Genomic DNA, 22,899 nt, shown 5'->3' on the forward strand with positions numbered 1-22,899 from the left:
GGCCGCTGGCTGGGAGCCCCTCGCAGGGCCCAGGTGAGTCGCTCCCATCCTGGTGGCCTCCCCGCAGGTCCCCTCTGTGTCAGGCATCCCTTGCTGTGGCTGTGCCGCCGAATGGACAGGGCAGCGGAGCACCTTAAGGTAGATGTTTCGGAAAGGGGAGTAAAATGACGTGTGGGAGTGACTGCCTTGGCTAAGACACGAGTGAGATCTGTTATTGCAGTAGCCTGGCAACAGAGTTTGCGTGTTGGAGTGAAACAGCCTTAATAGAGACAGGTCTCTTCTGGTACCATTTGTATTTTGGCCCTGTGAGGAGTATCATTAAACCTGTCTGAGGCTTGGCCAGTAGTACAAGTGTATAGAAAAAAGGGGATTGCCCTTCCAGCATCTGCAGGGCATCTGGTACTGAGTGCTGGGACACCAGTGCCATCTGTCCTCCTGCGTTTGTCCTGTGTGAAATGTGAGGAGTTTTGTTGTGTTTCAGGGGAATTGCTTGCCTCTGTTCAAGCAATTTGCTTAGCATTAAAAAAGAAAATACATCCCAGCATGTTGTTCTGTAAAAGCTTGGTCGATCTGGGTGTGGTTTATTGTTGGCACCAAAAAAAAAGACAAATCAATGTCTGTTCCCTTTCAGAAGACAAAAGTTTGTCTTCCTGTATTTCATTTCTTCTTTTAACTTTGTTCTTGGGTAAACACTTTTTTTTTGAAAAGCAGTGGTGCATTACTACCTCAGTAGTGAATATCTCTTGCCATGGTTGCTTTATAGGAGTTTTTTCATTTTTCTCAGCTAACCCTGTTGTGCCCTCAGCATTTGTTTTTATTTCTATAGGCTCCTGACGGCCATATTTTTCTGGAAGCCTTTTCTCCGGTTTACAAATACGCACAGGATTTTTTGGTTGCCATTGCTGAGCCTGTGTGCAGACCAACTCACATTCACGAGTACAAGCTGACTGCTTACTCACTGTACGCCGCTGTTAGCGTTGGCTTACAAACAAGTGACATCACCGAGTATTTGCAAAAACTGAGCAAGACTGGTGTCCCAGAGGGAATAATTCAGTTTATCAAGGTAATACTATTTTATTGACGTAGGAAATATATGTGCTGCTACTAGTGAAAGCCTTTCATGCTGCCCATGGTTAACTGAGCTGGGGTTTCTTAAACAGTCATGGTTTTTACCATCTTATTCTATTCTGTCACTGTTTTAAGAGAACAGAGACTTTACCTTAATTTTTTCTGTATTTTTCTGTGGTAAGTTGCTGCACACATACTGTTTTCATAATAAATCCTGCATGGTTTATACGTGCATGCTTTTAGCCAGCAAGAAATGTATGTGGGGAACGTTTTGTCAGATTTGCCCTGGCAGAACACCGTGGCTGTGGGAAGCAGTCTGGAATAGCTGGACTCTGTAAAACACGGCCTACCTTATCCTGCAAGTATGTCTTTGCAGTCTTGGAAACACTTTGGAATTAGGTATAAGAACTGAATATCTGTGACTGATCTCCCGTGGGAGATGATGTGTGTGTGTGTGTGCTGAAAATATTTTTCAGGTTTGTTCCATGGGCATGACATCATTGCAAGTAAATGTTTGACGATACCGTGTTTCCCCACAAAGACCTAACCTGCGTTGCACCATTTGGTTCTGAAGGTAGAATCACTGTTTTGCATATTCCTAATGACTGCTCTTGTTCGTTTGCAGCTGTGCACTGTCAGCTATGGGAAGGTGAAGCTGGTACTGAAACATAACAGGTAAGGGGCATCTTCCTGAAGCAGTGTGGCAGAGGAAGCACAGCTGTGCAGAAACGAGTGGTCTCGGGAGCTGTTGAGTCTTACAGCTCCCAGCTGAGTGTAGCGTCTGTCAGTACAAGATCACTTTTTTGGTTATTAAAAGTGTTTGATGGGTTAGACAATTAATTCAGTTTGGCGCTTCTGAGCTACTGCTGGTTACTGTTACATTTTTAAAAGCAGGTTGTGAGTTTGATATTCTGGCTTGTTTCTTTATTGCTTGGACTTTCAATATATCCTTAAGGTTTTCAGGTAATTGTTTTGTTTGTTCCTTCCTAATATACATGAGCCTGGTTAGACAAGTTTTTTCTACAGCTGTCCTTCAGTCTTGTGTATTTTGACTTGTAATCCATTATTCAAGAAGAATAAGCAAATCTGTTGGCAGGAGGTGTGTGTTTGTGGCTATGTTGAATCTGATTTAGTTAGAACATAGAAGATAGCATTGGAAGGAACCTTTACAGGTCGGCTAGTTTAGAGCTGAGTGATTTTATCTAAACCTGTAATTCTGCAGCAGGGAGAGGGAAAGGAAGGAGAGAGCAGGAATCTGAAGCCTACGTCTGTACCTGGCCTGTGTTTTTTCTTTCTCACTTTATTTCTTTTGCAAAGATCTTTGTTGTCTGACAGCCATAGGTAAGCCCTGGGTTTGTGTTGCGTCTTTTTGGAACCTGCTCCTTTGGGTAGAACTAACATTAGTGTTACTGTCAGGTTTTTGTCCTCTTCCTAGATGTTTCTGAGGGAAAGATTTCTCCCACACGACTTAAAAGATTTAAGTCTCTCTTGGCTCGTATTTTAGCTGATCTCCAACCAGCATCATTATTGATGAATCTCCAGGAAAAGAAACAATTTCAGGATGCTCCAGTTTAACTTTTTAGATGGTTTGTGTTTTGGAGGTTTGGGGCTTTTTTGGTCTTGCAGGCAGGACTTTAAAACACCACATTCAGTGTTTTCACAGATTCACCTTAGTTCGGTCTCAAAAAAAGACTTGTGTCACATGTCACAAATAAGACATGTCTACGAGAACTCTCTCTAGGCAGTTCTGCTGGAGTTTTCAAACTCACGTTGAACATTTGAGCAAGATGAATAGTTGCAAAGTACACAATATTTTTAGTGTGAGGCATCTTTTAAAAAATTTAATTGCCATAATTACTTTATTTTCTTAATTACCACTCAGTCCTGGTTTGAGCTAAACGGAAACAATTCTATTCAGTGATTTCACTTTCCAGCTCAGTCTCTTCTAAGAGGCTGCGTTTTCTGAAGGCGTGTTTTTGCGGACGGTGTCTGCTGCTGGCAGTGAGAACGCCTGGTGTTTACAGTTACTGCCTGGGAGTGGGATGCAGACAGGCTCTTGCTTGTACTTGCTCCTGGAGTGACCAAAGTCACTGCTGGATCTTGATGCCACGCTGGGGATGCTGGGAAGTGAAAGAGGTCACAAGAAAATAAAAGGTGGCACCTCCAGTGAGTAACAGGTGACCAGCAAGAGTATTCCATTCCATATACATCCTATTCAGTATGGAACTGAGGGGTCGCCTTGGTTAAGGTCTTGTCTTCAGCGGCCAGCATCTGAGGATTTGCATATATTTGTATACAGTTCATTATTTTTATTGTTTCCTTGTTAGTATTATTGTTTTATTAAAGCTGTTTGGTTTTCTTTACCAGACTGTAAGTCCCTGTGCCTTATTTTTCCCTTCCCGTTTTGGGGAGAGAGAGGGATTAGAGAGCATCTGTCCACATCCAGTGGCCAGCCCAGCCCTAACCCTTCACACACCCCCATGACTGGGTACTTGAGGGTGCATCTGGCATAGCTGTACATTTAAGCACATATGCCCTGTAAGTTATTCAGTTGACTTGTTGATACAAATGTTTTCTTTGTTCTTTAATTTTAGGTATTTTGTGGAAAGTACCCACCCTGATGTCATTCAGCAGCTGCTGCAAGACCAAGTAATTCGAGACTGTCGCCTGAGAAATGCAGAGGGTGAAGAAACAGAGCTCATTACCGAGACATTCACAAGTAAATCAGCGGTACGCTTGGGCATGTTTTAAAATTATTGAATTAACAGTAGCTAAATGGTTGACTAGTTCGGAGCAGTTATTGTTTGTTTGTTGTATCAGCTGTTGCTGTCAGTTCTGTCAGCAATCATCTGTGCATCCCTAATGAGTCCAAACTGGGGAGGGGTGCAGAGCGTGTTTCTAATGAAACCCTCGGTGAAAATTCCTGTCCATCTATTTCAGATTTCCAAATCCAGTGAAGGGGCCTTTGGTCCATCAACATCACAGGGAACAGATGCTCAGAACAAGCCAGATGTCCCAGCTGACTTATTTGAGTTTTATGAACAGATGGACAAAGATGAGGAGGAGGAAGAGGAAACACAGACAGTGTCTTTTGAAGTCAAGCAGGTATGACTTTTAGTTTCTGCATTCGTAGCTTTGGGACTTGCTAGTAAGCATGAGAACTCATGGAAAGCACTGTGGCTCTTTGTTTGACAGGGGACATCACTGGAAGTCATTAACATTTCTTTCCTCTTACCTTCCAAAATCTTAGAATCTTCCTTTTCTGTGCAGAGGGCAGCAGACTGATGCTGTTTCTTCCCTTGTGAGTGTAGCGCTCGCAGCTCAGAGAAAGGCTCCAGAGACAAAGGGAGGTTCCTTTCTTGTGCAGTTTAATACTGCTTCATGCGAGACAAGTGAGAATTCCATGGAGGGAAAATCTGCTGTTGGTTTTCTTTTTTCTTTTTTTTTCCCTTTCTTTTTGCTTTGTGATTTGTGTTTGCAGAAGGAACTCTTGGTGGTTCTGATTTCATAGCTTGAGAATGGTAGCTGCAGCTTGGAGCACCTTCCTGGTTTGACCTTTGTAGAGCTTTTGTAGAATTTCTCAAGTTGGTTTTGGACTTGGTGATTCTAATGGGAAAACAGGAATTTTTTGAAAATGTAACTTAGAAGCTATTTTGTTTATTTTTAAAAACCCAGCCCAAACCAACAACCTCTTGGTGATTGAATCAACCTGTCGTTGGGGTGGAATAACTGCGTTACCAGGGTATGGAGATTTTTCAGATAACAGATGTGCAGCTTTGGTAGTTCCTTCTGTAACACACAGAAGCTTTTGTGTCTGTTACTGAGCTCTTTGTTGCAGGACTTGAGGGTGTACGTTAGTCACTGCCGGATAAACACCACCTCTGAGGTTAACGCGTCATGTTCTTCTTTCTGTCTAAAAGAGTCCACTGTAATATTGACCATTACTTACAATGTTTGAGGGGAGCAGGGGTGATCACAAATAAAGTTTTCGGAATAAACTTTTAACTCTCACAGGCTTCATGAGCCTGAAAAATAAATGTAACTTCGCATGGTGCTATGTGATAAAAAAAGAAAGAAAAAATTAATTTGTATGTGGAGAATTTACCATCTGAAGCTTTGTTTCCTCTTCAGGAGATGATTGAAGAACTTCAGAAGCGTTGTATCCATTTGGAGTACCCCTTGCTGGCTGAATATGATTTCAGAAATGATTCCGTGAATCCTGATATTAATATAGACCTGAAACCCACTGCTGTCCTCAGGCCCTATCAAGAGAAAAGCCTGAGGAAGATGTTTGGAAATGGCCGAGCTAGGTCTGGTGTTATTGTCCTGCCGTGTGGTAAGTTTCTGGGTTCGTGTTTAGGGGTTTTGTTCTTTATTCATCTGTAACAGAATAACTTCCAAATATGACAGCTGCTGAGATTTCAGCTGGTGGTCAGACTGTTGTGGGTACCAGTGTGCAGAGTCCTGGTGGTTTCCAGTGAGTGGGTGGTGAGGCTGTGGTGAGGGAGAGTCTGGCTGATGGTGCTGTCAGACGTCTCCTTAGCAGCGCTGGGAGCAGCCCTGTAGCGAGTCAAGAGCTGATTTGAGGCTGTGGTGGCCTCAGGTTCCCATTTCAGCTTTCTTTGTTCCCTGTTGGTCAGCTCCGCTGATCCTCCAGTGGAGTGTAAAATCATTTGTTCCTTGGGTTGGGAATAGGGAGCCTGGGGGCAACCGGGAATACAAATGTGGCATAAGGATGGTGCAAGGAAGACAAGGGCTTGTGTGCACAAGTTCTGGGCAGGGGAGTGTGAGATGAGGAATGTCTAGATTGGGACACTTTACAGGAAGCAATGGAAAAAAGAGAGATCAAGACACTGGGTGTCTGTGCCCTCGGTATTGGGGGTGGAGGGGCCCCACGGGAGATACGGTGAGGGCCTGGGGGGTGCATATAGAAGAAATGTGAAGATTGGAGACATTTAAGGGCCTGATATGTGGGGGAATGAGCACAGCTGGCGGGGGCAGTAGGACTGATCACCTCTAGGGGAAGCTTTGTGTAGCCACCTGGAATTTAGCACGCTTTTGAAATTAAGAAAGCATTAAAGTGGTTGTTTCTAATTGGCAAAGCCTTTGTTCACCGTGATTTTCATGTAAAAATCCAGTTACATGTCCAGTAGACAGTCAGGCTGGTTTTTTTAGAAGTGAACACTCCATTTCTTTAAGACTTAGAGTAAAGAAACAACAAAGAATTTGCCTGTTACATGGTTTCATATTCTCTCACGGCTTTCCTGTTTGCCTTTGCTCCTTTTTTTTCCCCCCCTCCTACTCCAGTGATGTCTGAGAGATGACTACTGAACATCCCTCTTCTTCCACTGCAGGTGCTGGCAAGTCTCTGGTTGGTGTGACGGCCGCGTGTACTGTCCGCAAGCGGTGTCTGGTCCTTGGGAATTCGGCCGTGTCTGTGGAGCAGTGGAAGGCCCAGTTCAAGATGTGGTCCACCATCGACGACAGCCAGATATGTCGGTTCACTTCCGATGCCAAAGACAAGCCCATCGGCTGTTCTATTGCTATTAGCACGTATTCCATGTTGGGACACACGACCAAAAGATCCTGGGAAGCAGAAAGAGTAATGGAGTGGCTTAAAAGTCAGGAGTGGGGCCTTATGATACTTGATGAAGTACACACGATCCCTGGTAAGGAGACGGTGTGCCAACCCTTTGTGTTACACACACTGTTAACGTTCCTCTGCTCTTTTAAGAATGTGCTTTTGTTGCCTTTTGCTTGATAAATGTAGTGAGTAAAGCCATGGCCTAGGGTTTTGAGACAAGTAAACTGCCTCATTCTGCCTTTTTTTTTCCTTTTTTCTCCCCTAATACTGCAAACCATTAGTTTTATGAAACCCTTCAAATTGGACACCGTGTTTTCTACAATCGCAGTGCAAAATACAAGCGTCTTAATCTGTGTGGGTTGATAAAGTGCTCTTAAGATACCTGAATTACATTTGTGTAATTTTGCTGGACAGGTTTGAACAGGAGAGGAATTAATCTGTCTTCTTTTCTTTTGAAATGTAGTGGTACCGTAGGCTAGCTCTTAATATCTATTTCTACTCATTAAAATATGAGTAACCATAGTGATTACTGTTCAGAGGTAGCTGTTGTATTTGAAATTACGATATAATTGGGATCTCTACTAGTGGAAAGCAGTAATGTAATATTGAAGTGTCTGTGGAGTAATCCCAGCTAAAAATACTACCCAGGATTCTATTAGCTGCTCTACCTTGTTCTCAGGATTTCATTTTAATATAATTTGGTGTCTGCAGAAATGGTGGATTTCAGAAGTAGGCCTTGATTATTAATTGCCATTTTGTCAAAGTAGTATGGTACTGCCACAGTTCTTTCTTGGTTTCTTAAAGATTAAGGTATAGAATCTCCTCTCTGGTCTCTAGAAGTACTGAAGATGAGTAATTTTGCCATATACTAGCACTCCTGAGTGTGACAGTCAGATGAGTCCTTGTTCTTTCTGTGAAATAGTATCTAATCTAAAACAAGTCATGTAACCTCAGAATATATTAATTTTCTTCTGGGAAATGGGAAATCATAAAGATGCCAGAAGGTTTACTGAGATTTTCAGAGTGTACTAAAGCTGCAATCAATCAGTGTGAAGTTTCACTTTACACAGATTTGTCAGAAGTGTATGTGAAATGGGCTAAAATTTCCCAACGCTGTGCTGGCTTTATGTCCGTGTGTGGATGAAAGTGGGTTTTTTAAGTTGCAGTATTTGTCTTCTAAATCCATTCAGGAAAGTAAACACAAAATTTGTCTTGCATTTTGTAGCAAAAATGTTCAGACGTGTGCTCACTATCGTACAAGCTCACTGTAAGCTGGGGCTGACTGCTACCCTGGTCAGAGAAGATGATAAAATTGTTGACCTGAACTTCCTGATCGGACCAAAGCTCTACGAAGCCAACTGGATGGAGCTGCAGAACAGTGGCTACATTGCTAAAGTCCAGTGTGCCGAGGTGATGCTCTGTTTTTCAGTACGCTTGGTTTTGTTTTAAGCAAGGTGTGAGAAATGTAAGCATTTAACTGGAGAAAACGGGTGCCCTCGTGACTTTTCATTTACGTTGTGCCTTTGGCAAAGTTGTCCCTGGTCAATATGAGTGTGTGGCAACTCCAGTAGCTACATGTTCTTGAGAGTGACTCCAGCACCCTTTCTCTTTGCGGGGATTGAGGTGCCTCATTTGCTGCCTCTGGGTCACCTTTCGGAAACATGGAGCAGTGGCTGAAGTATCACAGACCTGGTTTGACGCACTTGACCTTTGTGTTGTCTGACTTTGTATCTTAAGCTCGGTTCTCTGTGGTAGTGAAACATCATGGTACGAGGTAGACTGGAAGCTGCTTTAATGTACTGTCTCTGATAATTGTCAGGGAAAATACTTGGGGAAGAGAACAAAACCAGAGCAAACGTGTCTGTTACTTCTCCTGATACTTCCCCAGTCCCTCAATTATTTATGAGCTGTACATGGTTTCTTTTTCATGGACTTGTCCAGACTCCCACTGAGTGGAAGGAAAGTTTTAGCAGCTACAACATGCTATGGTAAAGTTTCCTAACAATTCTCTCATGGTTTATTGTTTGTGGGTTTTTTTCTTTTTTTTAAAAAAAAAAAACACTTTTTTTTCTTATGGTGTTGTTTTTGTTGTTGGCTGTTGGGTTATTTTTCTAAACCTGTCTTGCTAATTTCATGCACTTCTGGCTCTGGTGCTGGAAGAAAAGATGCAGATGCGTGTAAGCTTTTCGCTTTTCGAACTTTGCACAAACTGGAGATTGTAGAAGGAAAAAGAAGAGCATCTAGAAAATAACTGAGTTGAAGAGAGAGTAATGAGTCTGCAAATTCAAAATTTGACTATATAGACACTGAATTCTGCCCTTGGAGCGTGATTGTCAGCCCCTCAGCTGACCTTTAGACATTGCAAAGGGAAACATGGGCTACCGTTGTTCTCAGTGATGTGAAAATTCTGCAAGTTCATATTCTTTAGACGAGCGTTTTGAAATAACATTCCACGGGACTACCAAAAGCAAAGAGTCAAAAAAAGAAATGTTGCTGGCTGATGAATAATGGGTTTAATACACACACAACTGCATTGCACGTTCGTTTGGATTTTCTTGGCATGTTGTTCAGAAGTAGCATCTTTAATCAACTTGCTTTATTGCCCACAGACAAGAAGGACACACAGAACTTCATAATTTCTTCTGTTTTCATGCTACAGAAGAAAAAAAATCACTCATGAAGCTTAGACTTGATACGTCTATACATAATAAAATGCTCGCCTTGGGAAACCTATTGAAAACTTCTGATCAGTCCTAATGTTTTTAAAGTTGTAAACTCAATGGCTGTGAAGATAAAGGTCACTCCTTTGTGGGTAAAGGGAAAAAAGATGGGTAGATTTCTTTTGTAGCAGAGACTAAATGCGTCTCTTAACTTTCAGAATATGGATGAAAAGGAATTTTTGTGGAGTGCTGTGAGGAGGAGATTACACAGACAGTTCATTCCCTTAATTATTGCTCTGTAAATAGCAATAGTAGCATTCAGTAAAATTACTAAGTGTGAAGCATAAAGGAGCTATCTTCCAGTCTTGTTCCAATCCCACTGCCTAGTTTTCTCGTGGTTCTCACTGCCAAAGCATTTTGGAAGGCCAGAAAATTAATAAACAGAGTCTGGCAGTGCTGGTGACTGCACCAACTGGAAGCTGTCAGTTGTGATACGGAAATTACTGAGTTAAAATCTATAATTTGCACTATACAGAAAGTCACAATGCACTGTCATTCCCCCAACATCTTTTCAATTCCCACCGGAATAAAATAAATAAATAGCGGTTGGTTACTTAGTGTGTATGTTTTCTAATTCTAGGTTTGGTGCCCAATGTCACCTGAATTTTACAGAGAATACGTAGCCATCAAAACAAAGAAACGGATATTGCTGTACACCATGAACCCAAATAAATTCAGAGCCTGCCAGTTCCTGATCAAGTTCCATGAGCGACGGAATGATAAAATCATCGTATTTGCAGACAACGTGTTTGCACTGAAGGAGTACGCAATCAGGCTTGGGAAGTAAGTGCTCACAACTGACAGTGGCATTGTTGTTTTCCTCCTTCCTGGAGAATTGCCTTGTAATCTCACAGCTTTCAGTAGTCTTTAGATAGTTCTTGTAATGCTTGGGTTTAACTCCAATCCTCCTGTATAAAAAGGAGCTCAGGAGGGTATTTTTTTGGGTGGATTTTACTGGCACGGCAACATTATCTTGGCGTAGAACTGTTTGAAAAGAATCTCTGTTTAGCACTTGCCTCAGGGGAGTTTTCATCCAAGATTTCTTTGAAAGAATGTTCGTATTTCTCCATCCATTTTATTATTATTGAAAGCCAGTGGAACGATGGGAGGCTTTTTAGAATACCACTAGAACTATTCCTTTAACAGATGGTAGCTTGCCCTGCCTCTCTGAGCAAAGATTTTCAGATATACATTCTCTGGATCTTTCAAGATCTTTTGGGACCCAGGGTGTTCCTCCTCAGGTTCTCAAAAGTTCTTATCCTTGACTTAAAAACCCTAAGACAGACTTTTTAGGGAGCTGTGCTGTACCAATGCCTGGAACTGCTGTAATCGTTCAGTTAACGAAAGGATATTGCTCCTCAGCTGCCTTAAATGACTCTTAATGTGAGTGCAGTTTCGGAAGGTTGTGCAAATACTGTTTAAAGGGGGGTTAGCACCAGTGGGTTTTTAGGGGGTGTTGATCAGGGAGAGTGTTTGCCAGCATCAGGCATGGAGCAGTTATCGGGGGAAAATAAGCGTGGAAGCTGGATTCTTTCTTTGGCAAGCCCAGGTAATGCCTTCCCTGCTGGAGGCTGTAGGGCATTTTGCCTGTGTGTGATTTCACGTCTAAGAATTTCAGCCGCATTTCTTAGCAAAACCACGAGCAAACCTTTGCACTTTCCAAATTCGTGATCGGTTTTGACTGCAGTTTAACAGCCGCGTTGTGTCGGCTCGCTGTGACATCAAATAGTAAGCAGAGCTAATGGTGCTGGATAAATTCCAACACCCGTGGTCTCTTTCATCGTTTCTTTTAATCTGTCTGGACAGAGATTAGCTGCAGTGATGGCTCTGGAATGTCTCTAGCCCTGTTCAGTGCACCACAAAAAAAGCCTTTAGCAAAGGCGATGCTGGGAGGGTGCTTGCTAAGTAGTGCAGCAGTGGTTAAGTGGGGTAAATGCTATACAAACGTGGCAGAAAAAGCAGTTGAAGAAATACTGGGTGGCTTGCTTTTCATGTTCTTGAGTGAATTCTCCATTCTTCACATCATGTGCAGAGCTGCAGGGTACACGGCTGTCCGTGTTAGAAAGAAAGGAGCCTTGCAATGCTGGACAAAGGTGAGGGAGTCTTTATTTTAACCAGAGCATTTTTTATCATGGTTTGCTCTAAGCGTGCCCAAACAAAGGGAGCTGTTGGTGCGAGTGGGGCAGGATTTCTGTGTGTGAGGAGCAGCGAGCAGCCCAGCAGGTGCAGCGGTCCTGGCTGAAGCTGCCTGCCCGGCCCATGCTGGCCCAGCAGAAGGTCGCTTCCCACGGGATTTCTTGGGACCTGCTTGAGGCTGATGGAGTGGGTGGGCTCCAGGGCAGAGGGAGAGATGCCAGTCGTCTGGCTGCCTCTGCCAGCTCCCCCCTTCCCTCCTCTTTCCCCTTGGTACTGGCAGGAAAAGACCATGCACATGACAGGAATTATTTTGACTATATTTTGGGGGGCCACAGAATTCAAATTTGCTCTGCCAGCTTTTACTCTGTCATCATCCTGTGTCATATAGCTTATGTGCTGACTGGGTTTTGCTGGTGTTACTAAGATGTGTAAATCACTGTTTCTGAATTGCCGTGCCTCTGGTTTTGACTGTTACGTCAGTCAATGGGAAGAGGATCTATCTTTGCAAATCCCTCAAATGTGTTTTTGCAGTGAGGAAAAGTAGTCCTTAAAAAAAAAGAGTCAATTTAGCATTGAATGTTCTAGGTTCAGGAAGGTGCTCAGAAACATGGTAATGAATCATGGTCAATTAGGATCTGGGGGGTTAAAATGTGGGATTGGTAGCCAGGAGTTCTAGGTTATTCTGTTCTTAAAATTGTGTTCAAATCCCTTCTTGGTGGCTTTAAAAAACAGAAGGCTCACAAATCCTTGGTTTAACTCTTCCATTTAAGTTTTGTTGGGGATTAAAACCATCACAATTTAAATATTAAATGAAATTTGAAATAAAGTTTAAAATATTACTGAATGCTATTAATTGAATAGTGATATTGTTTCAGAGTTGACTCACCTGCCACTTTTATTTTTTAGCTGTATTTTTTTAAAAGTCTAGTTAAATGTACTACATAGAAGAATTAGATTAGAAGGGACTACATTTGATAGAAGAAAGACTGGAATAAAGTTTAAAATGCAGAAAGATAAGTGCAGAAAAAGATAAGTGCAGATAAAGTGCAGAAAGAGAAGAGTAGAATACCTACTTACTTTCATCAATCACCAATGTATGTGCAATATTGAAAGTTAAATGGAATATTTGAAGTTGGTTCCTTGCGTTAGAAATAACGTATGAAGTGTGGACAAAAGAGAAATTGTAGAACTTGATGCCTGTTACTTGGAGATGCTTGTTAACGAGTATTTGGAAAAGTAGTACCAATAGATGAAAAAGCAGTGGCTGTGCGCTCCTGCATGCCTCTTGTTTTTTATGTGGGCGCTGTCATTTCTAGCTGGCTTTTTATTTTTAAACTCTGCTTAGGCAGGAAGATAACAGCCAGACCCTAGAGAGAATCTTGGAAAATTTGTAGTAGCCCTGAGTTCTTTATGAAGTCTGGGGGTGACTGAGAGTTTGTCTGAGCTTTCTGGATTGAGATACTAAGTATTCCAGGTGATACGTCTTCAAATGTTAGAAAGCTGAGGTGAAACTGTACCGTGAGCTGTTTGTGGGCACGGCACATGTGGGACCTTGTTCTCATTTCAGTGGGTCCAGAAAGTATTAGGAGGTACAAGAAGTTAGCTTCAAAAGCAAAAATAATTTTCCCAGAACAACATCCAGCAGCCAGCTTGTGACACTCAGCATATCATGGGCAGAGAAGCCTGGATTTTCAAGTGTTTGAATAGGAAGCAAAGGTTGCAGCTGTCAATGTGCTAACTCAGGAGATTTGAGGGGAAAAAAAATGTCTTATTTTAACAGCTGCCTTCAGTCTTTCATGTAGGCTTAGCAAATGTATGCAGTCTGTTGATCTACAGCTTCACTGGTGCACGTAATCGGAAAACATTTATAACTGTCAGAATTTATTTCTGGCACGCTGAGTTGCTGCAGAGCGTTCCACAAACAACTGGGTAGCTGTCGTAACGAGCCAAACGAGCTAAAAGTAAACTGTAAGCTGTACCAGGATCTGTTTTGGTTTTATATCAGTTCAGATGTGGACTGCGCTGCCTGCCATGCTGTCTTAGTATCTCATGTGAAATGACTGAGAAATCTTGAATTGCTGTAATCTGCGTGTCTTCTCTTCAGACCCTATATATATGGTCCTACTGCACAAGGAGAAAGAATGCAAATTCTACAGAACTTCAAGCACAATCCAAAAATCAACACTATTTTCATTTCCAAGGTAAGTGAGGCCATTCGGTGGGCTCTTGTAACCTGTCTTCAGGGTCAGCTTTCCGAGTAAGCTGTACGTGTATTTGACACCTTTGTGTCACAGAGGTGTCCTCTGTATGAAGTCTTTGTTGTTGATACGTGGAAGTCAGATGCTACTTCGAGGCTGCTTCCCTGTTGCAGGTGGGTGACACATCCTTCGATCTGCCAGAAGCCAATGTCCTCATTCAGATTTCATCTCATGGCGGGTCTCGAAGACAGGAGGCTCAAAGACTGGGACGAGTGTTGAGAGCCAAAAAAGGTAAATGATGGGGTTGTTGGGCTCCTGGTCTTGCATCATAGTGTCATGGAACGGCAGAGAAAGTGGATGCTTGTGATACTTCTTTATGTTGTCCTTTGATTGTGTTTTAGTCAAAGAGAATACATACTAAGGAATGAAAACGAAGCATTTTCTGGGTCAGTAAAGCTTGGTGTTGGGAGAACTAGGAAAGGGAGTTGAAGGAAAATTGACTTTTTGTTCTTTGGTGATTCTTTCATTTTTTCATTCCTTGGTGATTTCCTCAACATTAACTTGGTTTTTAAAAATGATAGTATTACTCTAAAACGCAAGTCTCTAGAATGCGCATTTTTGATAGTGCAGATGCCTGCCTTTTAAAAATGGGATTTGCTTTCCAACTAGTTGTGGTTTTGCAAAACATAACCAAGGAGCTTTTTGTCTGGAAGAATGATTCTTAAAACACTTGCACTTAGGATCTGCGGGCACACACTTTGTGTGCAGTTTGTGCTTGTTACAGTTGAGGCTCTATTTGAAAATGCCTACAAAACCCATGTTAATGAATTAACAAAATCTTAGTGAAACCTTGGGTTTTAAAAGAGGGCTCCCAGTGCTGCTTGGGTAATAGGTCTTAAGGACCGTATGTTTAAAAAAAATAAATTATATGCAGCTTGGTATATCCTGGGCTTCAAATAGCGCTGTGAATTCTTCGCTAAATGTCTTTGTATCATCTTTTTTAGTGCGAAAGCACTGCAAACTCTGGTTTACAGTAGTAAAATGTTTCCTTTTTTTGAACTTCTTTGTCGTGCGTTGCAATCCTCACTCATGACTTCTTGCTTCTTCTTTACGTAATAGACTTAAAAATAATTTGTCTTTCACCTTGCCTAGCATAATAAAGGAAGTGGGTTCTCCTCAGAGCACCAGTGTAATTCTGTTAGTCTATGTTTCCTGTTCCTTTTTTTTTTTCCCACCCATTCTCAAATTATTAAGAGCAAGACTAGGAATTTCCATGCTGTGTACTTTGTCAATCAGTTTATGTAAGTTCTGGGTGCAGGTAAAGTTTATGCAAGTTGGGTTTGTGGAGAGGCAACTTATTTAAATACCTGTTTCCAGCATTCAGTCGTTTTTTTGTTCTTTGTTACTGTGTTCCAAATGAAACTAACTGCTCGATGTCTTTGTCTCCTAGGCATGGTTGCAGAGGAATACAATGCCTTTTTTTATTCTCTTGTATCCCAAGACACTCAGGAAATGGCATATTCAACGAAGCGACAACGGTTTCTTGTAGATCAAGGTTATAGCTTCAAGGTAACTTGCCTTTTCTGTTTATTATACTTGTGGCCTAAGAATATAACTTTCATATTCTTTCATGTACACATTAGGTCAAATACTTGAAATTTCCAGTTGTGGAATGTATTCATGAAGGTTCTGCTCATGAGCCAAGAACCGTTGCAGTGTTGTTTTATCATCTATATTACTGCAAGGGTAGATAAAAGTACCTTAGTACCGCTTCTAGACAGGTAAGTGTCCTAACTTCAAACCAAGCACCCACTGGGGAGCGAAGCAGAACATCACTTGTGTGGTTGGTTTATGTTCATGTTCCTTAGTTGTCCGTCCTGTTAAACATTGTCATACGGGTTGTGCTTAAAGCAGTGTTGATAGATGTTCCTGTCCCAATGGCCAGCAGAAAGAAACTTCCAAACCATCACAAGTCTCAAATAATTTCCAGAGAACTCCAGTCTTGGACCAGTATTTCACTGTGGGGAGAAAATCTTTTCTCCTCGTGGCTAAAGAGAACATACGGTGGGCAGGATTCTTCCATCCAACGTTCATACATCTGGCTCTGGGACTCATAAAATTAGGTATCTGAAGTGTCTAGCAACCTCTTCCAAAAGAAAAACCTTTCAGGGATCTTTGGCCACATTCCCACAGTGCTGTCCAAAACTGTTGTGGCTAATGGAGGTCTTCAGACTGTGCTTATTTCTCTTCCATCAACATTTTGACCTTCCTCTTGTAATTTTCTCTACGTGGAATGAACTATATCACCAGAACCACTAGGTTGAATGTTAATTGATTAAGAAAAGACAGAATTTACTGCAGGAAAAGACTGTAATCGCAGAGTAGAAATCTTACGTACAGCTAAAACTTTCTTCTCAATCAAGAACGTTTTCAGTGTGGACAAGGTAGCAGAGCCATGACTTGAAAGTCACAAGTTTCCCAAAAAATCACTTTTGGGAAGGACTGAATGCTGCCTCATTTCTCCAGACGTTGATCACCCTTTGCACTTCAGTTTATTGTGTGTTTCTATATGTCATCTTCTGCCAAACATAAAATCTCATTCCATCAAGGCTCCTCTATTTTATAGATTTCACAGGATATTTCATTTATTTTCTTTAATCTGTGGCCTGCCTCATATGCTCATCTCTTGGGTTGTTAATGGCAACAGTGTATCATGATAGCTCCTGCTTTTAGGTAGATTATTCCTTTACAAAACTGGAGTTTACTGCTCTGATTAGAAGCCTTCCCACTAAGAAATGTTACGGTGAAGAAAGATAAAGTTCCCACATCTGGCAACAATCCCAAGCTTCTGGTGTTGGCAGGATTGCACAGGGTGCAAGGGTGCACCCGCTTTGCTGGATCGCACTTGAGCTCAACTGTTGCAGAGCTTTTCCTCCTGAGACTTCGATGCAGTACGGGACAGCCCTCTGGGCAAAACCTCGGAGCTGCAGCTCTGCTGAAGTAAATTACTGCTCTGTAATCGCCGGTCTATTAAAGAGGACTTTAAGGGGGTCCTTACACCCTAACAGACATGTCACAGGCTTTACGGGCAAAAGCCTTGTTTTGCTTTGTAGTGAACGTATTTTGACAATCTTGTAGATCAGCACTAAGCTGCAACTAATTACGGAAAATGCATCTGTGTGGTTATAGCCAAGAAGATTAGAGAAATCCCTTTACTTATATTTGAATGCCTTGGATTTTAGAACTAAGAAAGAGGCTAAAGTAGGGGGATTTCATTTTGCAAGTAGGACCTAGTCCTAGGAATTTTGGTGTAATATGGGGAAAAAAAGCAGTGCAAGTGGCAGCTGAGTATCTGGAAGAACAGTATCTGGAAGAACTGGTACTGGAATGTTCTTTATTTACACTTTAGGAAGAAAATGCTAAAATACCTATTTTGTTTGCAAAACTTTAAGCTTTAGTCATAGCTGACATCGAAGAATAGCAGGGCTGGAAGAAACTTCCAAGAAACTACCTATTGTGTTTCTTCATTCCAGGGCAGAATCAACTATGTATATGTCATTTCTAGTACATTTGCTTTCTTATTCTTCCAAACACAAAGACTCTGCTTCATCTTTAGATAATTCTTTCAGTACTGATGTCCTCTCTATCAGAATTTTTGTTCCTAATGCCTTACTTACTGAAAATTAATTACTCCTTTTAAAAGGGTAACAGCTTTTACTTTTTTACTAGGACTTAATGTCTTCTTACCATCTCTGAGTAGCTCCATTCTCTACCTCGCCTTGAAAAGAGAATTAGAATACTAATTTTTTGCTGAATTAATTACTTTGTGTTTGCTTCTTAAGCAGGAGCCTTGTCATCACAATTTACTGCTTGGAGTCTAATTAATCTCTTGGGTATTTTGGTCAGCTAACCATAATGTAGTTATTTACTGTCTTGTGGTTTTATTTAGAGACTGGATGTAGGATCTATTAAATTTTAAACGTATAGCAGAAGTCCTCACTATATCAAAGAATTCGGGATAACTTTAAACATGACATCTGTTAAACAGCTTTAAAAAAAACAATGCAGGGGGAATTTTCTGGTTTATGAATCACGTTAGCACTGTTTTGCAACCAACACTGGAAACAGGCTAATGCAATTTGAAATTGCTTTTCGTGATTCCTTTTTCTTTATTTTTGAAATGATCATAACACATGTGCTTCTAAATAAACAAGAAGGAGGACCACAGTGTTCTTTTAGCCATGTGGTAGGTTGCTTCCCTGAATGGATTCCTAAAGCTAGGACATTTCTCAGGAAAACTGCCATTTTCGATTTGGAAATTGCCATTGACAACAGCCCACACCACTGATTATTCCTTCTGGTGTGTCACTACCATGTTGTCCCTCTAGCCCTCAGCATCTGTTTTTCAAAACTGGGACTTTGCGTTGGATGTGGATTTGTTTTGCCTAAAGCTGCATTTATTGTTCTATCGGTCTTCGTGTTCAGATCTAGCCCAGGTTACTGAGGTAGTTTCTAATTGTACTGACTTGAGATAGACTGGAAAAAGAAAATGAGGGGAAAGACTACATCATCAAGGGAAATGAATTTCTCAAAACCTCCTCAAGTTGGAAACATAATTGAAAAACTGGGATTCTCATGTATAAACATATGTTTACGAGAATGCATTTAACTGCAGGAAAAATTCATGTGAAGTTTTCAAAATAGCTCACAGAGAGCATCTGTCAGAGTTTAGTGGTCAGCCCAGCCCTAAACTCTGTCTAAAAGCAAGCTGCCTGTTGTAAAGCTTTACAGCAGAAATTTGAGAGATTTTCAGTTCAGTTTTTCAACCAAGGGAGGACATGGCACTGTATTGCCAGTAGATGGCATGTGCCCCGCATCTGTGGTTGTCAAATGAGTTGCCAAGAATTCTGAAGAGAACAAACCTAACAGCAAAGTTATCTTGAGTCCACGAACACAAATTTAAAGAGTCCTTTTGCTCTGCATCATCAAACCTGCTGCTTTGTTGCAGATTGCTGCACCGTCTCTCAGCAATTGGTCATGCATCTCAATTTGTTAGTTTTTGGGTTTTCCCCCTTACTGCTCAGTGTTTATGCTAAAATTGTCAGTGTCTGGGAAGCTAGCGGCTTATTTTTGTTAAATATGAAGTACTAGTTCTTGAACTAGACAAATCTAGAGCCCACAGCGTGAAGCTGACCCTTAGGGAGGTTGAATACGCGTCGGAGCTATTTGTGCTTTCATAGAATCATTAAGATTAGAAAAGACCTTGAAGATCATAAAGTCAACCGAGCACTACCATCACCACTAAACTGTGTCCCTAAATGCCACATCTACGCTTGTTTTAAACACCTCTAGGAACGGGGAGTCCACCACTTCCCTGGGAGGCCTGTACCAATGCCTCACCGCTCTGAGTAAACAAATTTTTTGGTCAGGGTCTTTGTCAAGCTGATATGGACAGTGTTTGACTGACATTCTCTGCCCAGAGTTTTTTTTCTTCTCTCTCTCTTCCCCCACCCTCCAAGGTTTGTATTTTGCTTTTCCAAGTAGAACATAACACGAGGAGGGGTGTGTGTGTGTGTGTGTGTGTGTGTACACCACATAGCAAGATCGTACATGTACGTGTGCTGTCTGTAGTGAAGCTGTTGAGACCATTCTGTAAGTTGAGGACAGTTCCAGCAGGATATGGAATCGGAAATACTTGTCGTGGTTTAGAATAGTGAGCATTGAGGAGGAAGAGCTCTCACCTTGCGCTGTGCTCTGTTTCTTAGGTAATAACAAAGCTTGCAGGCATGGAAGAAGAAGAGCTTTCGTTTTCATCCAAAGAGGAACAGCAGCAGCTTCTCCAGAAGGTCCTCCAGGCATCTGACCTGGATGCTGAGGAGGAAGTAGTTGCTGGAGAATATGGTTCAAAGTCCGCTCAGGTAAGGAAGAACAGTTTGAAAAGGATGACCACAGATGTGGCAGAGCTGGACTGTTCCATTTTAATTCTAAATGTGATGCCATCTTTCATGCCTTAGTATCTTTGTGAAATATTGGACACAGATTTCGTTTTTTTTAAGCAGCATTAGCAGTTAGCTGTTGGAGTAATTCACTTGAGCACCAGCAAGAGTGAGACATGGTATTCATGTCCTTCTCCTTCATTATTTGAGGGAGAAAATGACAGATCTGTTGGTAGAGATTTTGAAGTAAATATTCTAAGTCACAAGCAGTGAAAGTATTTTTATGATACATATGTCACAGCACATACTCTTTTCTCGTGGCACTGTGCCCTTGAATCATGCCCTGTTTGCCTTGTGCCCAGAGGGCAGAACCTTAAGGGCCACTTCTGTTCACTTTTAAGAGAAATGCTATTATTGTAGGCAGTAGTTTGACATTTTCAGAACAGATACAGGAAAAATAAATAGCCTGAAACATTGATACATAAGTTAAAATCAAGCTGCAATTTTTGGTGGTGATTATTTTTGCTGAATACTAATAATAAAATGCTGAAATGCATTAAGAATTCCCACATTAAACCTTATGTACGTTTTTACACTTTGGTGAGTGGCAGGCAGTGACTTTCTTCGTAGAAAATCTCCTTAAAAAAAAAACTTTGAAGGCTTTTTGGCATTGAGGTCACTGAGTGACCAGCGCTGCCTCGTAGCCAGGGGCCATGGGTGGGCTGGAGCTGGTCTGTGTAATCACCCACACTAAGTGCTTGAACTTCTTCTCCCTTTCCTTGCAGGTGTCGCGTCGTGCAGGCACCATGAGCTCCATGTCCGGAGCGGACGACACGGTGTACATGGAATACCATTCCTCGCGGAGTAAAGCATCTTCAAATAAGCACATCCACCCGCTGTTTAAACGCTTCCGGAAGTGACGTCCTTCATGTGTACATACTGTTAAAACTATGGACCCATGTTCCTGTTTCCATAACTAAAAATAGGGAGTTGAAATTTTTGACAGGTCCTTTAAAGTCTTTTTTTTATATGCATCTGTGCCACGTATTTACTTCGCAATACATGTGCTCTCGTGGGTCAGTGTGAAAGATAAAAAGAAACTACTTCTACCACGGGAAAGATACTTTCCAGTGACTGGATCCTGGCTATACCCGTCTGGTTTTCAGAGTAATTAATAGGATTTATTTTTATCAGCTGAAGACCCTTTTTCAGAAGGCTGCTGGGAAGGTTTTGTAAATTAAGTTTGTACTGATGTTTGCAGTATTATTTATCTGATTGTTGTGTGTCTGCTCAACGAAATACTGGGTTTTAAAATGTATAAATACCATTCCTTGTGCTGAACAAATCCTGGTAGGAGCACTTCACGTAGTATTTTTAAACTGGGGACTTTATACTTATGACTTAACCCGTCTGAAGATTCCTACAAATTGTTTGGGCATATTTCGAAGTCCAAAGGCAAGAAGAAAGAGGTACTCTGTCTCAGAAGTAACCTCAAGGAAAGCATTGGTAAATACAAATAAATTCCGTGCTCTGTTTTCATAATTTTTCTTGCTGCTTTTGAAATAAAAGCTGTTTCCCTTGTCATTCGTGTTCTATCTATTAGCCATGCAATAAAACCATCGTAGCTGCTAAGCAGTGCAGTGTCACTGCAGAAGTTGTTTTTGAATCAAAAACTTGGCCTGAGCTGGAAGCAGAGGTGTGAAGGAAAGATTCCCGAGTTTGAGGTTTTTTTCTTAATGAGGACTGCAATAAATTTCCGAAATATGTGAGGAGAGGTGGGGATGGTTTGTGGCAGATGAACGCTTTTTAAACAACATGTGTGTGATATTATAACAATTACGCTGCTTGATGGTGTATTGTGAGGTGGGGTTTTTTGCTGAGACTTTGTAGAGCTTTAGGAACAACGAATGAAATAATATTGATCTTGATCTCTTGGTTCACAGTAGGTTGGTATAAGCCTTTACCGTACTGGAAAGAGCATGTATGGTGGAGCTGTCCGGGTTATGTGACAAACATGCTTCAGAAAAATATTGATTCTTTTTCTTATTATCGTAAATTCACAAACAGAATGCAGAAATCTTGGAAGTGTAATTCAGAGCTTGTGGAGCTTGTTTTTGGTGTCTGTATCAGAGTCAGGTAGTTTTGAAAATGAAACTGGTCTGGTTCAGTTTAGGCTTTGTTCTCAGTCCTGCCCCATAATGTTTGAGGGTTTTTTTCTGTTGCTCTGAGTGTTCTGCCCCACAAACTGGGACCAGCCCTCATAGCGCTTGAGTGGTTTATGTGGAAGAGATGAACATGCGGTAATCTGGTGCTGATTTACTCTCCCCAGTTTTAAAGCATTATTGACTTGTAATAGTAGTTCAGACCAGCTTGTGGCAACAGCTAGTAGAAAAATGATAATTTAATATAATGGGAGGGGTCTGTGAATGGATAACTTAGCAAGACAGTGTCCCTCTGCATAATTCTCTCTAACACGCCTTATGAATTGCTTTGGAACTATTCTCTACTCGTTGTAAACCTCAAAAAAAACCTACTAAATTTGGAAATGGCTTAGTATTAACACTGATTTTTCTAATTGTGGCACTAGTAGCAGCTGGATTTAGGACAGCACTCTAGTTCTTGTGTAGTATATCTTGGCTATGATGACTAATGATCTTTTGTAAGTACTAGGTCTGCATGGGACACAGTACTTTGAGCATCAAGTAAAGCCTCATAGTTTTCCAAGGTCAGAGTGACTCTGCCGTTCAGTAGTAGTGTGTTGGTATTCAAGCTTTAGGTTTAATTACTGTGATATGATTACTGCAGTAATTACTACCTGCTGTTATGCTAGACTGTAGCTGTGAGTGCCAGGCTGGTCTGCATTCACTCACTACGAAACAACTGCTGCTGCGCGAGGTAGCGACTGCGCTGAGATCCAGCCAGTCAGTTCTGCTTTCCAGACAGGGAAACTGAGGTGCAGGTCAGTCGCTGAGAAACGCTGCTGCTTCCCGGGGGTTTCATTGCACTGGCCCCTCGCTGCTCCTCCTCACCCTGCAGTCACACCAAACTGCTGCAGAATTCCAGCCTGTCATTCCAGCCCTCCGGGAAACTAAATTGTCTTGCTTGGTCACACAAAACCCGGCGCTGTTTGGGCGGGTGTCTGTATTTGGAGCGGCGCTGTAGATGGCAACCGTAAGGTTTCCCCCTGACCACACTGCATGAGGGGCTCTCGTTGCCCTGGAGCCTGAATGCAAAGAATCTGGAACCCAGCTCTTGGA

At 41.7% G+C, this 22,899-nt stretch overlaps 1 protein-coding gene across 1 annotated transcript; it reads left to right on the forward strand.

Moving 5' to 3' along the window:
* Positions 1-826: 826 nt before the first annotated feature.
* Positions 827-20,714, forward strand: ERCC3 (excision repair cross-complementation group 3; the record flags this gene model as incomplete). Its single annotated transcript, XM_009867105.1, has 13 exons — positions 827-1,063; positions 1,694-1,743; positions 3,663-3,798; positions 4,009-4,173; positions 5,200-5,404; positions 6,423-6,737; positions 7,878-8,062; positions 9,953-10,155; positions 13,613-13,709; positions 13,880-13,997; positions 15,157-15,275; positions 19,472-19,624; positions 20,428-20,714. Coding segments are annotated over 13 exons (2,118 nt in total), but the record flags the coding sequence as incomplete, so codon positions are not given.
* Between the last annotated feature and the right edge of the window lie 2,185 nt (positions 20,715-22,899).

This window comes from Apaloderma vittatum, unplaced genomic scaffold (genome assembly GCF_000703405.1).
Source record: "Apaloderma vittatum isolate BGI_N311 unplaced genomic scaffold, ASM70340v1 scaffold13993, whole genome shotgun sequence".
Taxonomy (NCBI): domain Eukaryota; kingdom Metazoa; phylum Chordata; class Aves; order Trogoniformes; family Trogonidae; genus Apaloderma; species Apaloderma vittatum.